This window comes from Entelurus aequoreus, linkage group LG14 (genome assembly GCF_033978785.1).
Source record: "Entelurus aequoreus isolate RoL-2023_Sb linkage group LG14, RoL_Eaeq_v1.1, whole genome shotgun sequence".
Taxonomy (NCBI): domain Eukaryota; kingdom Metazoa; phylum Chordata; class Actinopteri; order Syngnathiformes; family Syngnathidae; genus Entelurus; species Entelurus aequoreus.
In genome coordinates, this window is record NC_084744.1 from 60231696 (window position 1) to 60252729 (window position 21034).

General features: G+C 41.4%; 1 protein-coding gene across 1 annotated transcript in view; it reads left to right on the forward strand.

The window, feature by feature from the left end:
• The window catches only part of chd7 (chromodomain helicase DNA binding protein 7), a 123710-nt gene that overhangs the window by 21608 nt on the left and 81068 nt on the right, over positions 1-21034 (forward strand). Inside the window, exons 2-3 of the mRNA XM_062070373.1 lie at positions 6594-8121; positions 8240-8547. Of these exons, the coding sequence (XP_061926357.1) occupies positions 6708-8121; positions 8240-8547 (1722 nt within the window). The 5' untranslated portion in view covers positions 6594-6707. The remainder of the gene's footprint in view (positions 1-6593; positions 8122-8239; positions 8548-21034) is intronic.

Genomic DNA, 21034 nt, shown 5'->3' on the forward strand with positions numbered 1-21034 from the left:
CAAACAATACCGTTTTAAAATGAGATCAGGTCTCAGTCCTGGCGCATTTGTGGCAGTTTCAAGGATTTTGTGCAGTCAAAGTCAACATTTGCACGTGGAAGATTAAGAAGGAAGAGTGCAAGCATTTTGGCTCTGGCAGTTTGTGGGACATTTGTCCGTCTGCTACAGAGTGTGTACCATACCCAGAGACTTGAGTGGTGAGTTCACTAAACATGATATTTTCTGCTCACTTGTCAACTATTTATTTTGCAATCCTCTATTTTGGGGAAAATGTATCAAGCTTGGTGCTTTTTGAACTCATATTGGGAAGTATGGGTCGACAACACATTTTGCTCGACGATATATTGACCTACAAATTGCCGATAAACGATATTATTGCTATTATTTTTTTTGATACCAAATTAACCACTGATGTCATGACAATACATAATAATAATGGAAGTATACCCTTCCAAATTCTATTAACTTGTATTTCTTGTATATTTTAACATTGTAATGTAAACTTTTGAATACCAAGTTAGTAAAAAAATTAAATACACTTTTTAAGGGAAATTTTTCATTTGAATAAAAACCACAACCAATATCAATGAAATAGCTTCTGTCTTTAAGGAGGGAGTGGGAGACCCTCAATTTTTTCAGTTGTTTCCCTTGTTCCCCCACCACATGAGTTTACTTCCTGTTGAACGGAGTTCGTGTGTGTCCGTCTGTTCCAACTTGTCGAGTTGATCGATAACTTGGTGCTAAAACAGCCTTTGTTTAATGTGAAGACTGTGGGTGACTTGTTTAGACACAATGTGTTTGTACAAGTTTAGGATGTGTCATAATGGGGAAGGCCTTAATGTATGTTGTTTACATGTTAGCATTAAATCTAGCGCCAGTCTGTCCAGCCGTATCAAAGTGCAATTATGAATGACAGTTTTTCGACTTTTTAAATTTAGTAAGGTAAAAGTAACCGTCGGGAGTTTTACGGCAGTTAACATTACTACCATTAACTTGTAGTACAAACGCTCGCAGCCGCAGAAACCCATGCAAAAGAGTGAATACTTGCAGACCGTCTCGCTCCCATAACACACATTAAAAACACATTTCAATAAGAACGTAAGAGTTTAAAGTTTTTTGCTGGTGGACGAATTTTCGGTGCATCACTAGTGCAAATAACAAACTATATATATCCAATCTTACTGTAACAACCTGCTGGTGGTAATGTTTTATGTTTGTGTGGTTTTGATCTGATGTTCATTTTTCTCGTGATCACAAACACATCGTCAATGCCTGAAAGCGGATTTGTGGAGAATGAGGAAGTGTTGTGTGTCTGGGGAAGAACAAGGACGGAATTGTGTGCACGGCAGGTAAACGTGTTGGAATCGGGCCGGTTGTTATCATAAGATTGGCTTTCCCATTTAAAAATAGCTTCTTCTGTGAGCTACAACACATTACATTACTTTATTTTGGCTTCATGTAAAATCAAATAAACTATTTACATAGCACTTTTCATACCCAGCTGTGGAAAACACAAGTGCTGTACAAACAAAGATGTAACACAGCACTATTGACAATAACAAAACATGGCATGGCTCTGAGGATTGGAGGAAAAACTCCACCTTTGAGAATAACTCAAATTAATGTCATCTAATCAATAGTGTGAATGAAATGTGTGTAAAATAATAACCCTCCACAAGTGAATGAAGGTATGAGAACCACTGGCACACTGGCCATGATGGCCCTTGTGCTCAATGCCTCATCCTTTGATGAATGAAGGTATGGGAACCACTGGCACACTGGCCATGATGGCCCTTGTGCTCAATGCCTCATCCTTTGATGAATGAAGGTATGGGAACCACTGGCACACTGGCCATGATGGCCCTTGTGCTCAATGCCTCATCCTTTGATGAATAAAGGTATGGGAACCACTGGCACACTGGCCATGATGGCCCTTGTGCTCAATGCCTCATCCTTTGATGAATGAAGGTATGGGAACCACTGGCACACTGGCCATGATGGCCCTTGTGCTCAATGCCTCATCCTTTGATGAATTAAGGTATAGGAACCACTGGCACAGGCGCCATGATGGCCCTTGTGCTCAATGCCTCATCCTTTGATGAATGAAGGTATGGGAACCACTGGCACACTGGCCATGATGGCCCTTGTGCTCAATGCCTCATCCTTTGATGAATGAAGGTATAGGAACCACTGGCACAGGTGCCATGATGGCCCTTGTGCTCAATGCCTCATCCTTTGATGAATGAAGGTATGGGAACCACTGGCACAGGTGCCATGGTGGCCCTTGTGCTCAATGCCTCATCCTTTGATGAATGAAGGTATAGGAACCACTGGCACAGGTGCCATGATGGCCCTTGTGCTCAATGCCTCATCCTTTGATGAATGAAGGTATGGGAACCACTGGCACAGGTGCCATGGTGGCCCTTGTGCTCAATGCCTCATCCTTTGATGAATGAAGGTATAGGAACCACTGGCACAGGCGCCATGGTGGCCCTTGTGCTCAATGCCTCATCCTTTGATGAATGAAGGTATGAGAACCACTGGCACAGGCGCCATGATGGCCCTTGTGCTCAATGCCTCATCCTTTGATGAATGAAGGTATGGGAACCACTGGCACACTGGCCATGATGGCCCTTGTGCTCAATGCCTCATCCTTTGATGAATGAAGGTATGGGAACCACTGGCACACTGGCCATGATGGCCCTTGTGCTCAATGCCTCATCCTTTGATGAATTAAGGTATAGGAACCACTGGCACAGGTGCCATGATGGCCCTTGTGCTCAATGCCTCATCCTTTGATGAATGAAGGTATGGGAACCACTGGCACAGGCGCCATGGTGGCCCTTGTGCTCAATGCCTCATCCTTTGATGAATGAAGGTATGGGAACCACTGGCACACTGGCCATGATGGCCCTTGTGCTCAATGGCTCATCCTTTGATGAATGAAGGTATGGGAACCACTGGCACAGGTGCCATGATGGCCCTTGTGCTCAATGCCTCATCCTTTGATGAATGAAGGTATGGGAACCACTGGCACACTGGCCATGATGGCCCTTGTGCTCAATGCCTCATCCTTTGATGAATGAAGGTATGGGAACCACTGGCACACTGGCCATGATGGCCCTTCTGCTCAATGCCTCATCCTTTGATGAATGAAGGTATGGGAAGCACTGGCACAGGCGCCATGATGGCCCTTGTGCTCAATGGCTCATCCTTTGATGAATGAAGGTATGGGAACCACTGGCACAGGCGCCATGATGGCCCTTGTGCTCAATGCCTCATCCTTTGATGAGATTTGGCACACTGACCGTTCACCTAATTCTGTGAACGCTGACAGCCGAGCTTCACGGACTTGTGTGAGCTCTCCAAACTGGTGCTGTGTCGTATCCTCATGACTTTTTGCCTACGTTGGCTGTGCAGATGTTTGATGGAAGGTATTGGAGAAAACATTTACACTGTTAACTTTCTCATTTTCACATCATCACTTTTTTCCTTTTCACCATATTCTACTTGATTATGTCAAGTGTAGCACAGTTGGAATAGGTGGGCCATAGTACTGCTCAATGACTACATACACCAGCTGTGCAACCAATGCGATCGCTCCTCACATTCTTGACCATAATTGGCAAATTTTATAGTAAGACTCAAAACAATCAAAGTCCAATCCCATGGCACTCTCACGTGCTTACGACTGATTGTGTGCATTGTAAAGTGGGGCCATTTGATTAATACAATCGCTACTCTCTGGTACAATTTACATTTAGGACGTAGTAAATCATCAACAAACTCATGGAAAGGACAGTAATAAAGTTTATACCAGTATGCTCCTGAGATACGTGATCATGATACTTAAGATATTAAGAAGTGCAGTTTATTTGCTGCTTTACAGTGTACAGAGACACTTAATTAGCTGCTAGCTTGTCAGCCGGGGTACTACAAAGAAATACATTATAATCGGCATTGAAATGCATTAATCAATGATAGCAATCATGGACTTTCTCAAGAAAATCGTCCGATACATTCTCAATTCAAAATCAAAACTTTTCAAAATAAAATTAGGTGCCAGTTCTATGATTAACTACATTCCTCCATAAGATAGGCAAGCAGCTGTGGTACATGTCTATATTACTTCAAAGAAAACTGTTTTTGTTTAATAAAATTCTAGCCAAACATTTAATAAAGTCAAATACAAATAAGACAACAAGAGAAGTATCCAACACTTCTCTTTTCTAAAGTAAAGGTGTACAGCAGATATAGATCATCTACATCAACTATATGATTTGTCGGAGTTGCTGGACAAGACAGATGAAATATATATGTATATTATTTAAAAAAACAACGATTTTTGATTTTTTTTTTTTTAATCGATTAAGAATCGCAATTCATTAGAAAATCTTTTATTATAATTTTTTTTTTACACACTTTCAATGATATTGTATTTGTTGTTTTCTTTTTAGTGATATAGCAATTTATCAGAACTGTTTGTATATCATATGGTAAAATGTCATCAATCAGAACTGGCACCCAATGTTATTTAAAAAGTATTGATTTTGAATCGAGAATAGTTTTGAATCGATTCTTAATCAAATAGTTACCCCCAAAAATCGAATCAAAATTGTGAGTTTCACAACCCTACGAAATCCTGGTATCATGTGTATCAGGGTTTTTCCTGGCTCAAATTGAGGCGCAGGTGGTACAATCCTGACCATGCGGCAGAACTTTAACGCAAAAAATGGTTTATTTTTTTCCAATTTACATTAATATGCTGTAAAGAACACTGCAAAATGTATTGTCATTTTTATTAATTTGATGGGTACTTTGCTGTAAAATCATAAGTCAAGCAGATATTTAAGTATTTATTGGAAAGTATGATAATATACTGTAATATTTGTTGCCATAATGGATACTATTAAAGTTTAAAAGGCATGCAATTTTGAGCAGTACATATATTTTTTCTGTCAAAAAAAAAATCCATGACGTTTAGTGAGAAAATATGAAGTACACGTATCATTTCCAGGTGTTTGCGGGCCAGATAAAATGATGTGGCCCCGGGCCTTGAGTTTGACACCTAAGTGCTTGCATAAGAGAATGATAGCTTGTGTGGTGGGGACACTTTTGCTTGAGACACTCATAGATGATTTTGAAGCAGCCTCTGTGGACAAATATGTTGTCACCACCATGATTGATTACATTTCAACTGTTCATTTCTCTGCTCTGTTTCACCTGGACTCTTGACTTTCCTCCTCGCCACATTGCTTTTTAAAATTGTGGCTGATTTTGCAACGCTAAAAGACATAAACGTTACTGACACGGAGGAAACTTTAAAAAAAACAAAACAACAACATGCTTGTAATGCTTTTAGTTGACCTTGTACCCATACTTGCCAACCTTGAGACCTCCAATATCGGGAGGTGGGGGGGGGCGTGGCCTCCAGCTCCGGCTGAATACCGGGAGTTTGTTGGGTGAAAATCTCTGTCGGGAGGTTGTCGGGAGAGGCGCTGAATATCGGGATTCTCCCGCTAAAAACGGGAGGGTTGGCAAGTATGCTTGTACCAGTCAATCTGTACTGTCATGAAACTACCTGATCCTATGCAAACTTCTAATCAATCCCTCTATTATGAGTCAGAAGAGGTTGGAAAGGTAGCGAACTCTACTAGCTGTGTTCACTTACCAGAGACAAAATGTTCACAGCACAGTCTGGAGTGTTCTGTAGGAGTCCAGTGATCTTTTCGTATCATGCTCCTTATGGCACAAATCCACTTGTTATGTTATGCACCAAGTATCGGGAAGCAACACCATTCCATCTTTCTTCTTCGGTAGTTGCTTCAGGTCGTTCCGGTGCACTGCTGTCCATATAGCGCCTCTATTGTGGCGCAGAGCTGCAACTGCAGTTAAAATACGTAGCTGCCGTAGAGGGACATCAATCTCTCTCAACACAGCCGAAGCTTTACGCTGTTGAGCAATATCAATTGCTCTGGCTGGGGACGGCCGCCATGCAATTTTGAACGCAGGAAAAACCTTGTGTATATATTGTATCTGCTGATGGATTTCTGTTGATATATCTATCTATCTATCTATCTATCTATCTATCAGCAATAATTGGTTGATCCATACTATATTCATTCATACACTATATTAAATTAGTTTTCACATTAAAAAGAAACCCTCATTTTTAAGGTATGGCGGTTTTTATTTTGACACGGCGTAGTGCCCCAATGATTGACATGTAAGGGAAACCTTGTATTGGCACACCCTTAGTAGGTAGAGCACAACTTGTCTTATTCCAATGGCATTTCACTCAATTATGCATTGTCTGTGCTGTATAGACACACAAAAACTGTAGTGAAATGACTTTGCAAGTAACCTCTTCAGAGTATATAACATTTTTGTGTACTATTAATGTAATTGGATTAAAATGTAGTCCTTAAAAAGACAAAAGGATTTTTGAACTCTTGTGATGATAATCTGCCAGTACATTGCTCTTTGGCTATCCAAGCGTTGTATTGAAGCAACTTTTAGTTCAGTCTGTATTTACTCTGGGGTCTGTTAGTGGTCCTCTCCCTAAATGTTATCTTTCTTCATTCTCTCTTCAGGAGTCTTAAAGAGGACCATGGAATAGCAGGATAGCAGCTAGCTGTCTAGCTCATTACGGCACCAGAGAACTCCTTCCATCTGGCCTCATCCCTCTGTGGGCCCCCCGCCTGACCATGGCGGACCCAGGGATGTTGAGTTTGTTTGGGGACGATGCAGGGCTGTTCTCAGATGGGTTAGATGGTCTAGGAGACTGTTTTCCTCAACAGCCTACCACTGGCCAATCCAACACTCTTGCACAGCCAACCAATCCCTCTCTCAACCACGAACACCAGGGAAACCGGGGTTATCACCAGGGGATGCTCCTTGGTTCTGGATCAGCACAGCCTAAGTTGGGCCAAATGTATGACCACAGCACCTACGCAGGCTACGATCAGGCTAGTGCCCCTGGAGGAAGAATAATTGCTCAGAATGGTCCAAGCCAGGGGCCACCAAATATAAATGCAACGATGAATGGCATGGCTTCTCACTACCACAATAGCCCTGCTAACTCTAGTAACACTCACCATGGGTATCCAGGTGATGCAGGAGCCGGAGCAGCTGCAGGCGCCGTTTGGGGCCAACAGCACCAAAGCAGATCAGCATATCAACAGGCTTCAACGCAACCAGGGAGTGGCCCCAACCAGATGGGAGCTTTCCAGATGTCTCAAAGCAGCTACGGCAGGATGCAAGGCCAACCCACAGCCAACGCGCCACGCATCAGCCAACACTACCCTACACAGACCTTGGCGGCTCCTCTTACGCAAGACCCATCTCACTACATGGGACATGTTGGAATGGTTGGGGGTCAAATGAGACACCCACAGCCACAAAGCCAGGGTTACCCCAACATGAGCCACACACCGAGGTTCCCACATTCTCCCTCTCGACAGCCTCCACACCCTCACCAACATCAACCAGGAATGGGTGGGTTTGGAGGTGGCCAGTACTCTGGCTATCAGCCCCAGTACGGCACCATGGGGTCTGGGATTGGCCCTGGTGCCAATGCTAATGTTACTAGCAACACCAGCCCTCCAATGGGACCAGGGCAACTTGGCCAAAGGTTCAACCAGGGATCAGGCCCAGCTTCTGGGCAACAGGGCCAGCGATACCCACCTGGACCACCTCACCCGACACATTCTGTCCCAATGCAGCCACCCACAGCCGGGCAGCAAAGCCAGACTATGCACCCACTTGGCCACTCCCAGCCCCCAAATCAGTCCCAGTCCCACCTTGCACCCCCAGCTCAGGGATCCTACCCTTCCCCATCACCACTGTCCCCCATGCGGGTTTTGGGAACCCCCACCCCTCCACCCCAGCAGGGCAGGCCCCCTAGTACAGGCTTAACAGAGGTTACAGGGTATACGGCACTGAAGTCTGCGCCTAACACTATCGCACACCCCCAGAGACCTCCCCAAACCTCACTGTCTGCTCCACATGGCCAACACCAGCAAGCTCACGGCATACCCCCCAATGCGGGGCAGATTTATCCCGGCATGGGCCCGCAACGTGCTCCCCATATGGGCCCCAATCGGCCTCCACTCCAGCCAGGTAAACAAAGCAGTTATTTAATTCTAATTCCAGTGGCTGAAAATATAAAGTATGTGGTTCTTCAACATTGTCAAATCATTTATCATCTTTTGACTATTTGTCACCCCTTTGTTTGCAGGGCCTCATGAAGCCCCAGTCAGCCAGGGGGCAGATTCACATCTTCTTCATTCCCAGCAGCAAGCTTCTAGAAGTGTGCAGCCTTCTGCCATGGCTTTCCAGGGTCCAGCCGTCAATCAGCATGGGGCAATACCTATGAGCCAGGGTTTAGCACCACCTACTCAGAACATGCAGACCCAGCACACTCACCTGTCCCCCTACCCCTTACAAAGCACGCCCCCTCCACCCAACCAATGGGCACCTCCGCCCTCTGCTGCCCAACCGCTGTCCTCACCCCCAACTACCCCACAGAAAGTGCCTCATACACAGGTGAGTCTCCATTAAAGTCACGCCTTCTTGTGCTTGTGTCATCAGGATGATTTTTTCTCATGTAGATGTTTTTTCTTCTAGTAGAGCTACTTTGTTTTACGGGCTACAGAGAGTCACTACTAGGGCTGTGAATCTTTGGGTGTCCCACGATTCGATTCAATATCCATTCTTGGGGTCACGATTCGATTCAAAATCGATTTTTTTTTTTCCAATTCAAAAATGATTTTTTCCCGATTCAAAAGGATTGTCTATTCATTCAATACATAGATTTCAGCAGGATCTACCCCAGTCTGCTGAGGTAGTAGATTTTTGTAAAAAGCTTTTATAATTGTAAAGGACAATGTTTTATCAACTGATTGCAATAATGTAAATTGGTTTTAACTATTAAATAAACCAAAAATATGACTTATTTTATCTTTGTGAAAATATTGGACACAGTGTGTTAAGCTTATGAGATGCGATGCAAGTGTAAGCCACTGTGACACTATTGTTCTTTTTTTATTTATTTTTATAAATGTCTAATGATAATGTCAATGAGGGATTTTTAATCACTGCTATGTTGAAATTGTAATTAATATTGATTCTGTTGTTGATAATATTCATTTTTGTTTCACTACTTTTGGTTTGCTGTGTGTGGTGTTTGTGTCTCCTCTCAATTGTTGTGTGTGGTGTTTGTGTCTCCTCTCAATTGTTGTGTGTGGTGTTTGTGTCTCCTCTCAATTGTTGTGTGTGGTGTTTGTGTCTCTCAATTGTTGTGTGTGGTGTTTGTGTCTCCTCTCAATTGTTGTGTGTGGTGTTTGTGTCTCCTCTCAATTGTTGTGTGTGGTGTTTGTGTCTCCTCTCAATTGCTCTGTTTATTGCACTTCTGAGTGTTGCTGGGTCGGCTTTGCTTTTGGAATTGGATTGCATTGTTATGGTATTGCTGTGTATTGTTTTGTTGAAATTATTAATTTAAAAAAATAAGTAATAAAAATAAAATAAAAATCGTTTTTTTAAAAATGAAAATCGATTCTGAATCGCACAACGTGAGATTCGAATTCGAATCGATTTTTTCCCACACCTAGTCACTACACAAAATATTTTTTTCCTAATTAGCCGCATCGGACTATAACACGCAGATATTTATGTTGCAAAATGAGAATTTTACACAGAAATATTTAGAAAATGTTTTACATACCTTTTAAATTGTTTTTAAACGCTGTCTGTAACACGGCAGTAAAACGGCTGATCAAACAAAACAGAAGTCATCATCATGGACCCACTAGCTGCGGAAGCTAGCTCTCCAATCAGACTCAATAACATCACGGCGACATCTTGGTGTATTTATGAAACAATACAAAAAGAATGCCATCGTACGTTAATAATGCTAACAGACACTTGTCAACGTGTTAGCATATTAGCTAATGCTAACAACGCTCGCTTGGTTATATTACGATATCAAGATAGGCATGAAAACACTCCTACAGACATCACTCATGGGACAGTTTATAAAGTAAGAGTAGTTTTAGTTATATTGTAAAACTTACACACGTCGTTTGGAGTGATGAATGAAGAATCCATACGAGTAGAAACGCTATGGACGGTTAGAAGACAGAGCGGCACTTGTACTTCCGGTTCAAAGCTTTAAACAGCAGGAAACACAGTGAGCAAACTCATCCAAAAGGTGGCACCACATCACAGACAATAAGACACCATTTAAGTGTATTTGCTTGTGTTTAATGAAAACTATTTGCTGTATGGCCGTCAGCCAAGAAAATCCATAAATGAGCCGCACCGTTCAATAAAAAAGTAGCGGCTTATAGTCTGGAATTTAGGGTGTGTTGTATGTTTGGTGTGTGGGGGGAGTTTGTGTACATGACATTTGAGAAGACTGCTCAGTGGGGTATTGTGTGTGTGTGTGTGTGTGTGTGTGTGTGTGTGTGTGTGTGTGTGTGTGTGTGTGTGTGTGTGTGTGTGTGTGTGTGTGTGTGTGTGTGTGTGTGTGTGTGTGTGTGTGTGTGTGTGTGTGTGTGTGTGTGTGTGTGTGTGTGTGTGTGTGTGTGTGTGTGTGTGTGTGTGTGTGTGTGTGTGTGTGTGTGTGTGTGTGTGCAGGTAATCATCCAGACTAACACACATCTCTCCTCCCCCAAGCTCCCACTTCACCCCCTTCTCTTTAGAGGAAACCTCCCTTCCTGTCTCCTCTCTTTCCGCTCTCTCCACGTCCCTTTCCTGGCTACTTTTTTTTTTCCAAGGGTGTCATCTTTTCTTTAATGTAAGGAGCCAGATGTTTAGGTTTGTGAAAGTAGAACATGTGCATCCTGTGGCAAAGTAGCAGGGAATGATGGGAATATCATCCATGTTTATGTCCATGCCCTCTGCTTCCATTAGCGTGTTGAGTCTCTCAAAGCACTCATGCATTCACACACAATAAGCAGGCCTGGCCCCAAAACTCTTTTTGCTGCACCATATATTGACCTACAAATTATTGCCCTTAAACCACGTTATTTTGAGACCAAATGAACCGCATAATAAGTTTGCAAGTTACACTTGTATTTCATGTTAACTGTAACATTGCCATTGAAATATCCAAGTTAAAAAGAAAACCAATAAAAATAGAATATACTGTTTCGCACTTAAATAAAAATCACAACCAAAAGCAATGCAATGTTCTCATTGTTCAAGAGGGGGTGGAAGACCCTCAAATATACACAACCAGAACAATGAAAACAATGGCTAAATACAGTTATTGTGACCAAAATGAGCATGGTTACCAATATTATCGTGGCATTGTTGAATGTGCTCAAAAAGTACTTATACACACACACACAAATATTTTGTATTTTTTTTAAATAACTCAAATAAAACAAATAAATAAATGAATTACTGTTTCATAAGAGCCATATTATTTTTGTTTGTGTGCTTAAATAAGTTTATCGTCTTCCATTTAAATGTGTAAACATTTTAGAATGTTTTTTTAATAAATGCTGATTGGGTGATCAGTTATTTTCCTTTCCGGTTTGTGTGGCGTCACCTGTTGAAGGGACGATGGTCAGTGTGGAGTTGTTTCTGCAAATACATGCCAGCTTTTATGTTCATTGTAATTACTACTGCAGGACAAAGTAGCCCAAATTTGATGTTTTTTAAATCAGATTTTTTCCAGCTGACTGTTTACACTGCAAGTCAAATGTGATTTTTATCAGACTCCAGTGTTGACGCACATGTGGCCTCAACGTCACTTGCATGCGCAGTTTGCAGGCATGAGATTTTTCCCTCCTATAGTCGGAAATCTGTGTTTTTTTATCTCTGTGAAAATAGAAAAATATATATTTTTTCCGATTTTCCGACCTACAATGTGTGTTAAAATCTTGATGTGTCTCTTTGCCATACCTGCCAACAACAATGGTCTTCAGTAATGAGTACTGGTTTTGATAATCCATTCTGGTTTACGGCTGCAGTGGTAAAAACTACGGTTTTCCATTAAAAAGGATTAACTTCAAAATGGAAGCGACGTAGCTTAACTACATTTCCCAGTAGCTTGGCAGTAGCTTTGTTACTTTTTAAACAAGTAGCGATTTCCGTAGCTTAGCTATTTTTAGACCCATGTAGCGGTTGGAGAAATATAGCAGGGGACACCTCAATGATGATTGGTTGGTTTACGTATAAGAACATCCATCATTGGTTAAGATTAGGGACAGGCCAATCAGAGGCAAACCTGTGGCCCCCAGACCCCCGGCTTATTTTCAGTCTTTTTCATTAAGTTCAAATCACATGCCTGACTTGCCAACGTGAAAACAAAGCAAGTTGATCGGGAGGAAGTTGCTAATACTACAAAGTAAAATAAAAGCTGCCACCATAGATATGGTCGCCACACCTTAAAAATTATTTTTTTGTACGTGAAAATAACAAAGTAATATAATAATTATGAATGGATGTATATAGTGTAATATATTTGGGAGGGTTGCAATCTTTTTATGTCTGTTAAGTAAAAAGAGACACAGACATCAGTGTGGTTCTACGAGATTTATTTCTCAACTCATGTAAACAAATGCACCGCAGTGTCAATTCCTGTCCTTCAACAACCACTATTTCTTCTGAATCTAAATATATATTCCATACAGACTATTATTTGTGCACTATTGACAAGTGATTCACCCAAAATGTGTCCGTCCTAAATAGAAAGTGAAACCGGATGTTGTGATGAAATATCCACTTCCTCTGTGTCTTTAAGACGCACACGAGTGATGTAGCTTGGCCAAAGACGATGAAAAAGTCACATTGACTGTGTTTAGACTGAAGTCACATTTGAAAAGATCAGATTCCAATGGGATTCAGGACTACCTCCTGATGTGACCTGAATCTGAAGCACTTTGGAGCGTTTAGACTGGCAAAAAAATCCAATCTGTCACCTGAGGGCAAAAAAAATTGGTGTGCAGTGTAAACAGTGCCTAAGTTGTTTGGACAGTAATGTTAAGATTGGGGTATGACCTTTTTTAATGGGACAATACGCTAATGTGTATTGTTTTCATGTTAGCATTTAGGCTAGCCAGCAAGCTAACGCTAGTCTTTCTAAAGGTTTATCCAAGTGCAGTTGTCAATCACGGTGTTTCAATCATTTTAATTTGATATATACTAACCGTTGGGAGTTTTACAGCGGTTATTGTGCATGTAGTATGGCCGCAGCTGCTGAAACATATGCCAAAGAGTGACTGCTCCCTAATCCCTAACAAGGCATGAATGTGGTGGTTATGAAGAAGATACCGACTTCATCTTTATTTATCGTTGGGTTAATTGACCTATATAGGCCTAGTCCTATGGTCCATAGCATAGCTCTCACCTTCATGGCCTGTGTTTTGTGGCTGTCACAGGCGCTCCTGACCTAGTTGACTGGTGAACATTACTGCCTGCAGGCTGCACAACCCCCCATCCCTCAAATACACACACAGACACCAAGAGTGTGGTCTGGAATAAGAAGGCACGTGGGTTAGAGGCTTGCCTATCTGCTGGAATCCTTCTAGTGTTCTCTTGTTAGACACGCAGGCAGACCTAGACTGCTCCTAGTCTAAGCTCCATCTGTTCACTAAGCATGGTTATTAAACGCCGTTCAAGGTCACCGAGTGCTGTGCTGTGACCTTTATTCTACATCACACATGCACGTGCACGCACACACGCCGCGTTGCGTGCGCCACTCCAGTTGACATATAACACGCCTGTCTTGCCCCTCCCCCGGCCACCACTGCTCACAGCAAGCCTCTACACCTTCTCGTCTAGGAAAGGCTTCTGCTGTGTAGCCCTAATCCCTCTGGTTGTTGTGGCTTTAACCAATAAACATAGTTGTATTCACATCACTGGTACCTCAACATACCAGCTCCAAAGGGCATGTGATTTTGCAGTGCATTGTGGGGCCACGGTAGCCATTTTTGTTGGCCAAAGCTGTTGTTTACATGGCTGTGCTGTACCCGCAGTAATGTGCGAGAGAGAGAAACAACAAAATAAAATCAGGGGCCGCACCAAGACAAACTCAGGCATGTGGTTTTTCCCCTCTATAGTCGGAAATACGTCTTTTTTATCTCTGTAAAAAATCATTTTCCATTTTTCTTTGTATTTTCCGACCTACAATGTGTGTTAAAATCTTGATCCGTCTCTTTGCCATACCTGCCAACAACTATGTAATGAGTACAGTTTTTGATCATCCAGTGGTAAAAAGTAAAGTTTTCCATTAAACATGATGAAGTTAAAAATGAAAGCTACGTAGCGAAGCAACACCACGGGCAGAAGACAAACATCAATGATGATTGGTTGGTTTATGTATAAGAACATCCATGATTACTATGATGCGTCACCATTGGTTGAGATCAGGGCAAAACATTAGGGACAGCCCAATCAGAGGCAAGATAGGGCGGGTCATGGAACCAGGAAGTGACATCACAACAGACATCCCAAATATTATATATTATGCTAGATCCACTCGACGTCCATTGCACCGGTCGCCCGGGGGGGTCCCCACATCTGCGGTCCCCTCCAAGGTTTCTCATTGTTATCCCATTGGGTTGAGTTTTTTCTTGCCCTGATGTGGGATCTGAGCCCAGGATGTGGTTGTGGCTTGTGCAGCCCTTTGAGACACTGGTGATTTAGGGCTATATAAGTCAACATTGATTGAAACATTGATGATTGAAATGAGGAGGAGAGCGTGGGAGAAGAGAAGAGGGAATATTCAAGATTTATATATTTAAATAGACTAGTGGAAGATGGCAGAGGGATTCTCTTCTTTAGATGTTTCTTTTAGCCATGTAGACCACGTCCAGGAAAGCCACAATGTTGGCCACATGTATGATAAAACATTCATTTGACTTGTTGACCATGTAAGCACAAATCCAAACATGGAATACACATTTAAGAACACATGATTGTGGCAGACACGTCTAAATGCTAACTGTCATTTTCATTGCACAGTGTTTTGTTCATTATTTATACTCTTTATTTTTGGAAATTGAATAGTTGAATCATTTTGAAACAAACAAGATATTTGTTATTTCATGCTATAAATCGCACATGGATAAAGGAAGTTAGCTAATAGGATAAATATTGTTTGTACTCTTAATGATTGTTGCAATTGGAGCAGTTAGAAGTGGAGAGGGACTCCCTCCACCCAGGCACCGCCCTGGACCTGGACCTGGAGCCCCCAGACCCCCAGCCTATTTTCAGTCTTTTTCATTAAGTTCCAATCACATGCCTGCAAACTGTAGCCTATTCCAAAGGCTCGCTACCTGGGGGGAAAGTAAAATGGTTGGAATTGGTCCATATGAGCACGTTCAATGTTGGAGGAATGGACACCCTGGGAACCAGGTTTATGATTCCCGACCCTACTGCCCACTTTTCAATAAGATCATGTATTGCTGTGATTGGCACTGCGTATTGCTGAAGTGGAGAAATGTTTATGTGCGCGTTATCTTCACTGCCATCTTCTGCATAATAGGAGAGCAGCTTTCAATCTACCACCATTTCTCTATCCCTATTTGCTGGCATTATTTACCTGTGTCAGCAGGTGTGTGTGTGTGTGTGTGTGTGTGTGTGTGTGTGACCTTGCAGTACATGTCACTAAGCATCAGCTGGGGAATGATAGCACCTCCCACTTGTGTCTTTTATACTGAAGAGTGGCTGCTATGGCATTGGACTTGTTCAATTTGCTGACGTAGCAACATCCCACATTCACACATGTGCTTGTCATGTTGGGGTGCCCTATGGCTTTTCCTCAGACATGACACCAAACAGCAGGGGTGTTTTTACACCATGCGGGGGCCATTTTGATGTTTTTCATTTTTAAAACCAATACAATGTATATTGTAGACCTTGAGGCAGGGGTTCTTAACTTGTTTGACATCTTAAATATTAATACTGAATTTCTAAACTTACTTTTGATTTTAATTTCATTCAATAGACTTGAGGCTTAGGTCAGGCTGATTTAGAAAAAAAATAACAATAACCAAACATACTGCATAAGAAGGGACTCATAAACATTGGAAGAACTATTCAATAATACAATATTATTAATAATACAATTACGATATGCTAAAATAAACTAAATTACTAATGAAAACATTTCTTGACTAAACTCATTAAAATTAAAGAGTTTCACTGCTTTGGTCATCATTTTTGCGCAAAATAATCTGACTGTAGCTCCAGACTTCTTCTGTTTGTTTTCGATTGTCACTACTCCCACAAGTGGTGTAAAAGTGTATTACAACTGAGTACTAGCTGAGAAACAGGGGCCGTACTTATCAAGCTTCTTAGAATGACTCCTAAGAAGTCTGCTAAGAGATGACTTAAGAGTAAATAAATTCTTGGCTGAAAGCTGCACTTAAAAGTTAGTTATCAAGCGTCTTACTCACACTTTCAGCGAAGTGTAGGACTGAATCTTAAGTGTCACACTCAGAGCTGAATTACGACATTACTATGTGCCGTAAACAGAATTTTAGGTGACGTCATTTCTGTGTCCATAGAAATGACCAATCACGGAAGGGAATCCGTTGTCTAAGAATAAATAAATATCTTGAAAATATTTAAGTGGACAATGGGAGTGTATATTTTGACAATAAACTACAAAATAATACAAAACAAACTAGTCCCCGCCGGCACTCACGCTACCGCTCCCTCTCTTCTCTCGCCCACACACTCACTGACGTCACTCACCTCACGGCCACACACATACGCTACTGTCTTAGCATTTTCTTTCCAATTCATTAATTAGGCCACTAATTTGAAAGTGGTGTGGGTGGCTCTATATATACTAGCCCACTGCAGACACATGCAGAAATCAACAAGGAATCGAAAAGTATTAAATCTGTGACAAAAATAATATCCGCTCTGTCTAAACGATACCGTTTGATCAGCTGCTTGTCATCAAAAAAAACAAAACATTGTTCCGTTCCCTGAACGTTGGCGCACGTCTCTCTCGCCTCAGTGCCATCCCCTGCTGGCAACTCCTAACCACTTAAGACACCTCTGAAGGTCTCTTAAATATCGTGGAGAGTAGGAGTGATTCTTAGACTTAAGAACGTTGATAAAAAGCTTTTATTCTTAAGTTTGAGAGTAGGACTAAATTTCGCAAATTCTCAGGACTTAAGTGTAAAATGGCACTCTAAGAAGCTTGATAAGTACGGCCCCTGACCTATTTTGGCGGCCCAACGACCCATAGTTAAGAAACACTGCCTCAACTTTGGTCAATGTTAAAAGTCCCTGGGAACCCAGAAACGTCTCAGTCATTTATGTGTTAAATACCTTTGTTTTTTTTACTTTCAACATTTAAATATCTGTGTATCAACTTCCCATCTATCTGTTGCCAAACATTTATTTATACAATATTTCCCTAAAACATTTTTCAGTGAAGTAATTGGAGCCTTTATTGGGTAAATAATTCTTAACATTGCTTTTAATTCATTATTTTTTTGAACAATGACAGTTTTTTTAAGAAGTGTTAGAAATAAGTTATTTTCAATTCTAAATCTGCAGATCAACGTTCAATACATCCGTCAATTATACAATTGTATGGTTTTTTGAGCAATGACCGTTTCAAAGTAAAAAACTCTCTGCATGGCAGATTAGTGTCAACATTGCAACATTTTCTTGTTACGTTACACCCGTTTGCTATTTTAGTACACTTTTTTTTTTAACAGTATTTTTTCAAATGTGCCGCTGGCCATTAAAAACTGACCGGCGTCCTGCAAATGGCCCCCCGCCGCACTTTGGATACGTGCCACACAGTGATGTGAGGTGCATGGCTGACTTGCAAGGTTTATCTCTTGTATTTCAGAATCAGAATAGTTTTATTGCCATTGTTTGAGAACGGGTTCACAAACTAGGAATTTTTCTTGGTGCAATCGTGCATTTGGTCGGGAAATGTTCAAAGTGCAGTAGGGTTGCATAATTATGACCAACTTGATAACCAGGATTATTTCTATTAATATTGAACTTTCAATATACTTGTGGAAGTAGAGGTGTGGCCAATGTGACATTTAATTTGCATAATCGCTGATGATGCATAACTTTAAAAAAAAAAAAGGATTAAAATGTTATACATAAATTCAAAAACATATTTGTTATTATTTACATACATGTTACCTTTTATAGTATATTATTTTGCTGTATTTTTCAATTGTTGCTGCCTTTTGTACTTCTGCCCTTCCTGAATGTTGGAAGTTAGTTTGCCAAGTATGTAAACAGTCTTTTAAATGAGAGATGGGTGGGGGGGAATAACTTGTGGCGGTCTACTGATATCCTCCACAATGAACTAACCACACAAAGTAAAGTACATCACATACATGTGAGATTAAAAAAAAAGCGTTACAGTTATGCAGGATGAGTGTTGGCTCTAGCTAAATGCTAACGTACAATGGACCGGCTCATTGACAGGCTAATGAAAAAACTAGCAGAACAAACTTTCTATAGCGATTATTAGGGCTGGGTGATATGCATGAATACTGTATCACGATACATGTGTTTTATATCTATTAATATTGATCCTTAGTTTTTATGACCCAACGAAAATAAGGACCAAGAGAAAAATATTTTAAATGTAAGATTTCTCGGTTTATAATCCCTCAGCTATGAAGGCCGAAAGGAAATGTCAACACAAGCATGGAAAACAATATAAGCAAAATATTAAAATCATTTTATAGTAAACAATAACCTCCTGGAATGTAGGTGGAAAAATAAGAAATGCCTAACGTGTAACAAAATATTGAAAAGTGCAAACACAGAACTATTTTCTGCAGTTTAAGTGCCAGGAAGTTACAGCTGTGCTCTAAAGGGTGAGCGGGGCTATGGTCGTGTGGTATTACATATCGCACTGGCACCGTGTGGTGTATTTGCTAAAATGAACAACATAGTGGTGCGCGTTTTGCCAAATGTTCACCCTGTTTGTGTGCAGAGGTTGAGTAGAAGTGCTAGCTTCTTCCAAGAAGCTCCTCTGCTAGTCCGCCACACATGCTAACAAAAGCCCACTCCCCTCACTGTGACTTTTTGAAGTATGGGGATAATTTATTCGTGTCATGATGCCTGATTTCCCATCTGCTACTGGGACCCTGAGCAGCTGGAGAGAGCGAGGAAGGAGGTGGGGGCAGCTCTCAACAGCTGGTAACCAGTTTCCTCTCACAGAAAGCATGCATCAAGGAGGGAGTAGGAGCCAGGCTTGAAATTGCAGAAGGGCAAAAAAGGGAAAAATGAGGCGTCAGCCAGTTTGTTTACTCAGGTTGCAACGTTGGTGCTGAAGAGGGAAGTAAGCTGACGTTCTCCATATTCACGCTACCTTGGACCGTGAACACATTGTGTCTTCATCCTGTAGTTCGCTGTAGGGCTGCACAATTCATCGGATTTTAATCTTGACCACGATTTTGGCAGCTGCGATTAAACGAGGGTCAGCCATGTTAACCTTTACAAGAGTCAGCCAACCGCAAGGGGGCAGTGGACTCATGTGACAGCCAGTAGGAGTGAGTGACAACACAGGTTGAAGCTAGCAATAAATGCATTATTACATCCCGCAGGGTTCTAACAGGCACGCATTTTAACACGACCGCACGCCTGGCTTTCTTGCCAAAAGGAGTTGCACGGTAAAGCTGCATGAACAAACTACACTTCCATGCTTTTCTCAACCGCCATCGTCTACCTGGGCTGTAAGGCTGTTTGCTAACCGAGCGAGCTACAAAAGCAGGGGCGCCCAAAGTACAGACGATTGTAACATCAACCGTGCACTGAGGGACCCCGTATCCAAATCTCTCACACGCCAAAATAACGGATGGAATAACATTTGATATGTCTAGAGACATATGTCCTATTGATACTGTGAGCAGTACAATGAATGTGTATGTGACTTTCATGCATAATCAAGGGTTGGAATTGGGGGTTAAATCACCAAATGATTCACGCTGCTGCTCACTGCTCCCCTCACTTCCCAGGGTGTGAACAAGGGGATGGGTCAAGTGCAGAGGACACATTTCACCACACCTAGTGTGTGTGTGCGTGTGTGCGTGCGTGCGTGCGTGCGTGCGTGCGTGCGTGCGTGCGTGCGTGCGTGCGTGCGTGCGTGTGTGTGTGTGTGTGACAATCATTGGTACTTTATGATGTTTTTTCACTTGTTTGCACTTTATGATCGCACTCAGCAAGCCCTCTGATTTGTGTACATTTTATTTTATTATTCATTCTTCTCATAGTTTCATTTTGAAATGAAAGATAGAACTTGCAAAAAAATGGTTTTAATTGCCAGTAAATAATGTTGATTTCAATATTGATGAAAATAATGATTATTATTTTGGCCATAATGGTGCAGCCCTAGTTTGGTGTAATGCAGGGCTGTCAATCTCATGTTAGCTCAGGGGCCACATGGAGGACAATCTATTCCCAAGTGGGCCAGACTGGTCAAATCGTGGCATGATAACTTCCAAATAAATGCCCACAAAACAGCGTTTCCTGGAGAGGTAGTCTGTAAAACTTCATCCATGCAACATTTTAACCAGAGAACCACCATTACGTTATGTAGTCAGGGTGTCCAAAAAATGGATTTTTGAATTGTAACAATTTTAATAAAGAAAGAAAAATCAAAAACCATTATTAAAATAAATATATATATATTATTTTGAATCTGTCCTTTCCATCCACTCAGACAAATCATATAGTTGATGTAGATGATCTATATCTGCTGTACACATTTACTTCTTGTCTTATTTGTATTTGACTTTATTAAAACCAGTTTTCTTATAAGTAATATAAACATCAGAGAGATTTGTCTATTTAATGGAGGAATGTAGTTATTCATAGAACTGGCACCCAATGGTATTAAACAAGTATTGATTTGGAATAAAGAATCGTTTTGAATCGATTCTAAATCCAATTCTGAATCATTACCCCTAAGAATTGAATGAATGGAATCGTGTAGTGGCCAAAGATTTACTGTCCTTATATGTAGACCACAAGGGAGTGTTTAAAATGTAAAAACAAATCATAATATGACCCCTTTAAT